Genomic DNA, 6638 nt, shown 5'->3' on the forward strand with positions numbered 1-6638 from the left:
TTATTTATTTGTAATTTTACATTTTTAGTAAGTGTTTTATTTTAATTGTTTTGATTTTTAGTTTATTTATTTGTAATTTTACATTAGTATTTTTAATTTTTAGTAAGTTTTTTATTTTAACTGTTTTTATTTTTAGTTTATTTATTTGTAATTTTACATTTGTATTTTACATTTTTAGTAAGTGTTTTATTTTAATTGTTTTGATTTTTAGTTTATTTATTTGTAATTTTACATTTGTATTTTTAATTTTTAGTAAGTTTTTTATTTTAACTGTTTTTATTTTTAGTTTATTTATTTGTAATGTTACATTTGTATTTTTAATTTTTAGTAAGTGTTTTATTTTAATTGTTTTGATTTTTAGTTTAGTTATTTGTAATTTAAAATTTTTAGTAAGTGTTTTATTTTAATTGTTTTGATTTTTAGTTTAGTTATTTGTAATTTTACATTTTTAGTAAGTGTTTTATTTCAATTGTTTTGATTTTTAGTTTATTTATTTGTAATTTTACATTTGTATTTTTAATTTTTAGTAAGTTTTTTATTTTAACTGTTTTTATTTTTAGTTTATTTATTTGTAATTTTACATTTGTATTTTACATTTTTAGTAAGTGTTTTATTTTAATTGTTTTGATTTTTAGTTTATTTATTTGTAATTTTACATTTGTATTTTTAATTTTTAGTAAGTTTTTTATTTTAACTGTTTTTATTTTTAGTTTATTTATTTGTAATTTTACATTTGTATTTTACATTTTTAGTAAGTGTTTTATTTTAATTGTTTTGATTTTTAGTTTATTTATTTGTAATTTTACATTTGTATTTTTAATTTTTAGTACGTTTTTTATTTTAATTGTTTTGATTTTTAGTTTATTTATTTGTAATTTTACATTTTTAGTAAGTGTTTTATTTTAATTGTTTTGATTTTTAGTTTATTTATTTGTAATTTTACATTAGTATTTTTAATTTTTAGTAAGTTTTTTATTTTAACTGTTTTTATTTTTAGTTTATTTATTTGTAATTTTACATTTGTATTTTACATTTTTAGTAAGTGTTTTATTTTAATTGTTTTGATTTTTAGTTTATTTATTTGTAATTTTACATTTGTATTTTTAATTTTTAGTAAGTTTTTTATTTTAACTGTTTTTATTTTTAGTTTATTTATTTGTAATTTTACATTTGTATTTTACATTTTTAGTAAGTGTTTTATTTTAATTGTTTTGATTTTTAGTTTATTTATTTGTAATTTTACATTTGTATTTTTAATTTTTAGTAAGTTTTTTATTTTAACTGTTTTTATTTTTAGTTTATTTATTTGTAATTTTACATTTGTATTTTACATTTTTAGTAAGTGTTTTATTTTAATTGTTTTGATTTTTAGTTTATTTATTTGTAATTTTACATTTGTATTTTTAATTTTTAGTACGTTTTTTATTTTAATTGTTTTGATTTTTAGTTTATTTATTTGTAATTTTACATTTTTAGTAAGTGTTTTATTTTAATTGTTTTGATTTTTAGTTTATTTATTTGTAATTTTACATTAGTATTTTTAATTTTTAGTAAGTTTTTTATTTTAACTGTTTTTATTTTTAGTTTATTTATTTGTAATTTTACATTTGTATTTTACATTTTTAGTAAGTGTTTTATTTTAATTGTTTTGATTTTTAGTTTATTTATTTGTAATTTTACATTTGTATTTTTAATTTTTAGTAAGTTTTTTATTTTAACTGTTTTTATTTTTAGTTTATTTATTTGTAATGTTACATTTGTATTTTTAATTTTTAGTAAGTGTTTTATTTTAATTGTTTTGATTTTTAGTTTAGTTATTTGTAATTTAAAATTTTTAGTAAGTGTTTTATTTTAATTGTTTTGATTTTTAGTTTAGTTATTTGTAATTTTACATTTTTAGTAAGTGTTTTATTTTAATTGTTTTGATTTTTAGTTTATTTATTTGTAATTTTACATTAGTATTTTTAATTTTTAGTAAGTTTTTTATTTTAACTGTTTTTATTTTTAGTTTATTTATTTGTAATTTTACATTTGTATTTTACATTTTTAGTAAGTGTTTTATTTTAATTGTTTTGATTTTTAGTTTATTTATTTGTAATTTTACATTTGTATTTTTAATTTTTAGTAAGTTTTTTATTTTAACTGTTTTTATTTTTAGTTTATTTATTTGTAATTTTACATTTGTATTTTTAATTTTTAGTAAGTGTTTTATTTTAATTATTTTGATTTTTAGTTTAGTTATTTGTAATTTTAAATTTTTAGTAAGTGTTTTATTTTAATTGTTTTGATTTTTAGTTTAGTTATTTGTAATTTTACATTTTTAGTAAGTGTTTTATTTTAATTGTTTTGATTTATAGTTTAGTTATTTGTAATTTTACATTTTTAGTAAGTGTTTTATTTTAATTGTTTTGATTTTTAGTTTATTTATTTGTAATTTTACATTTGTATTTTTAATTTTTAGTACGTTTTTTATTTTAACTGTTTTTATTTTTAGTTTATTTATTTGTAATTTTACATTTGTATTTTACATTTTTAGTAAGTGTTTTATTTTAATTGTTTTGATTTTTAGTTTATTTATTTGTAATTTTACATTTGTATTTTTAATTTTTAGTACGTTTTTTATTTTAATTGTTTTGATTTTTAGTTTATTTATTTGTAATTTTACATTTTTAGTAAGTGTTTTATTTTAATTGTTTTGATTTTTAGTTTATTTATTTGTAATTTTACATTAGTATTTTTAATTTTTAGTAAGTTTTTTATTTTAACTGTTTTTATTTTTAGTTTATTTATTTGTAATTTTACATTTGTATTTTACATTTTTAGTAAGTGTTTTATTTTAATTGTTTTGATTTTTAGTTTATTTATTTGTAATTTTACATTTGTATTTTTAATTTTTAGTAAGTTTTTTATTTTAACTGTTTTTATTTTTAGTTTATTTATTTGTAATGTTACATTTGTATTTTTAATTTTTAGTAAGTGTTTTATTTTAATTGTTTTGATTTTTAGTTTAGTTATTTGTAATTTAAAATTTTTAGTAAGTGTTTTATTTTAATTGTTTTGATTTTTAGTTTAGTTATTTGTAATTTTACATTTTTAGTAAGTGTTTTATTTTAATTGTTTTGATTTTTAGTTTATTTATTTGTAATTTTACATTAGTATTTTTAATTTTTAGTAAGTTTTTTATTTTAACTGTTTTTATTTTTAGTTTATTTATTTGTAATTTTACATTTGTATTTTACATTTTTAGTAAGTGTTTTATTTTAATTGTTTTGATTTTTAGTTTATTTATTTGTAATTTTACATTTGTATTTTTAATTTTTAGTAAGTTTTTTATTTTAACTGTTTTTATTTTTAGTTTATTTATTTGTAATTTTACATTTGTATTTTTAATTTTTAGTAAGTGTTTTATTTTAATTATTTTGATTTTTAGTTTAGTTATTTGTAATTTTAAATTTTTAGTAAGTGTTTTATTTTAATTGTTTTGATTTTTAGTTTAGTTATTTGTAATTTTACATTTTTAGTAAGTGTTTTATTTTAATTGTTTTGATTTATAGTTTAGTTATTTGTAATTTTACATTTTTAGTAAGTGTTTTATTTTAATTGTTTTGATTTTTAGTTTATTTATTTGTAATTTTACATTTGTATTTTTAATTTTTAGTACGTTTTTTATTTTAACTGTTTTTATTTTTAGTTTATTTATTTGTAATTTTACATTTGTATTTTACATTTTTAGTAAGTGTTTTATTTTAATTGTTTTGATTTTGTATAGTTTTTTATAGTCATTTTGTCTCCTCGTTCCTCTGCGCGTGTGGTTTAAGGTCTTCAGGGCGGTCCGACTCACCGGGGGCGTAGCTCAGCACTCGGACGTCCGGCTCCTCCTCGGCCAGAACCCGGAACATCATGTCGCGGGCGGCCTTGCCGGTGCAGTACAGGACCCATGACGGGAAGGGCTTCAGCGCACACAGAGAGCTGATGTTGACCACGGTCCGCCGCAGGCCGAGGCGGCGCGGGAACGCCTGCAGGACGCCGGCCGTCAGACTCAGGGCGCTGCTCACGTTGAGCGACAGGTACCGGTTCACCTCCGCCGGGTCCGTGAACGACTGAGCGAAGCGAGACACGTCGCCCAGAGAGGCTGAGGAGGAACAGGAGACCCTTTACATTACAGGAGAACCATCAGACACACTCAAACATTCACTATACGGCCAGAAGTATTGGGCCGCCCCAGTAATGTCAAAATCATGGCAAAAAAAACTAATTATTACTGAAAATGTCAAAATTATGACATAAAAAACCCAAAATTATTACTTAAAATGTCAAAATACTGACATAAAAAACCCAAATTATTACTGAAAATGTCAAAATGATGACATAAAAAACCCAAAATTATTACTTAAAATGTCAAAATACTGACATGAAAAACCCAAATTATTACTTAAAATGTCAAAATAATGACATAAAAAGCCCAAATTATTACTGAAAACGTCAAAATAATGACATAAAAAACCCAAAGTATTACTTAAAATGTCAAAATACTGACATAAAAAACGAATTATTACTGAAAACGTCATATGATGACTTAAAATGTAAAAATTGTGACATAAAAATCCTAAATTATTACTTAAAATGTAAAAATTGACATAAAAAGCCCAAATTATTATTGAAAACGCATATGATGACTTAAAATGTCAAAATTGTTACAAAAAGGGCAAAATTATGACGTAAAAAGTCAAAATTATGACTGTCAAAAAATATTGTGACATGAAAAGTCAAAATAATGACATAAAAAAAACTAATTATTACTTAAAATGTCATTTGATGACTTACAATGTCAAAATTATGACATAAAAACCCAAATTATTATTTAAAATGTCAAAATTATGACATAAAAAGCCCAAATTATTACTGAAAAGGTCATATGACTTAAAATGTCAAAATTGTGACAAAAAGGGCAAAATTATGACATAAAAAACGAAATTATGACGTAAAAAGTCAAAATAATGACTGTCAAAAAATATTGTGACATGAAAAGTCAAAATAATGACATAAAAAAACAAATTATTACTTAAAATGGCAAAATTATGACATAAAAAAATAAATTGTGACATGAAAAGTCAAAATTATGACATAAAAAGCCCAAATTATTACTGAAAAGGTCATATGATGACTTAAAATGTCAAAATTGTGGCCTGCAGACGCTTCTCCACACATTAGTAAGAGAATGGGCCGCTCTCAGGAGTGTGTGTGTGTGTGTGTGTGTGTGTGTGTGTGTGTGTGTGTGTGTGTGTGTGTGTGTGTGTATTCGCTTCTCCACACATCAGTGAGAGAATGGGCCGCTCTCAGGAGTGTGTGTGTGTGTGTGTGTGTGTGTGTGTGTGTGTGTGTGTGTGTGTGTGTGTGTTCGCTTCTCCACACATTAGTAAGAGAATGGGCCGCTCTCAGGAGTGTGTGTGTGTGTGTGTGTGTGTGTGTGTGTGTGTGTGTGTGTGTGTGTGTGTGTGTGTGTGTGTGTGTGTGTGTGTGTGTGTGTGTGTGTGTGTGTGTGTGTGTTCGCTTCTCCACACATTAGTGAGAGAATGGGCCGCTCTCAGGAGCTCAGAGAACTCAAGCCTGTGCAATAAGTCCAAATATTATTCTAAATATTCCACGCTCAACTGTTAGTGGGATTATAACAAAGTGGAAGCGATTGAACAACAGCAACTCTGAATGTCAACTCTGAATGTAATGCCTAAAGCGCGTGAGCACACCTGCGTTGTTGATCAGCAGTAAGTGGTCCATCTCGGTGGAGCTGGTCTCTCTGGCCGCCTGGACGGTTTTGTCCACGCCCTCCGCCTCCTCCAGATCCGCCTGCACACAGCGCAGCTCCAGCTTCTTCTGCCCGCCGTACAGGCTCACGAGGTCCTCCTTCAGCTCGTTCAGCTGCTCCGCGGTCCGGGCCACCAGCAGCAGGACGGACCGGGCCTTCAGCAGGCAGCTCAGCTGGAGCGCCAGCGTCCGCCCGTAGCCTTTGGACGCTCCCGTGATGATGCACAGAGCTCGTCCCAGATCCCGCGGCTCCTGAGAGATCAAGTCTTCCATGCTGGGACACTGACGGAAAGCCTCCAGAACGCCTGCAAGCGGATGATGGAGCGACCCGGCGGAGCGGCGCTTTATGTGGAGCGACTCCCAGAGGAACGAATGCATTTCACACACACACACACACACACACACACACACACACACACACACACACACACACACACACACACACACACACACACACACACACACACACACACACACACACACACACACACACACACACACACACACACACACACACACACACACACACACACACACCACAGAGAGAGAGAGAGCATGAGCGAGTCCAATGAGACGAGTTATGCATGACAGAAAACTAGGGCAGGCATTCACACATCAACACATTTACTGGAGACTGAAGATGTGAAGACTTGTTTAGTGAAAACTATTATGACATATTTCAGTTCATGCTTAGAAATCTGTCAATGGAGTCAGAAAATCATCTTTTCTCTTGTTTTAAGCTCAAACTCGCTTCATATTTCAGACTTAATATCTTCAGCCATTTCTCTTCTCCAGTAAATGTGTCTCACATTCTCAGTTAAGAAAAGTTTTTAAGT

The 6638-nt window shown here is 25.7% G+C and overlaps 1 protein-coding gene across 1 annotated transcript in view; it reads right to left on the reverse strand.

The window, feature by feature from the left end:
• Positions 1–6075, reverse strand: part of sprb (sepiapterin reductase b) — a gene marked incomplete at both ends in the record, with an annotated part of 8868 nt that extends 2793 nt beyond the window's left edge. Inside the window, 2 exons of the mRNA XM_079826650.1 lie at positions 3842–4132; positions 5745–6075. Coding sequence (XP_079682776.1) covers positions 3842–4132; positions 5745–6075 — 622 coding nt within the window. The remainder of the gene's footprint in view (positions 1–3841; positions 4133–5744) is intronic.
• Between the last annotated feature and the right edge of the window lie 563 nt (positions 6076–6638).

This window comes from Gobio gobio (genome assembly GCF_949357685.1).
Source record: "Gobio gobio genome assembly, chromosome: 10".
In the NCBI taxonomy this organism is placed as follows: domain Eukaryota; kingdom Metazoa; phylum Chordata; class Actinopteri; order Cypriniformes; family Gobionidae; genus Gobio; species Gobio gobio.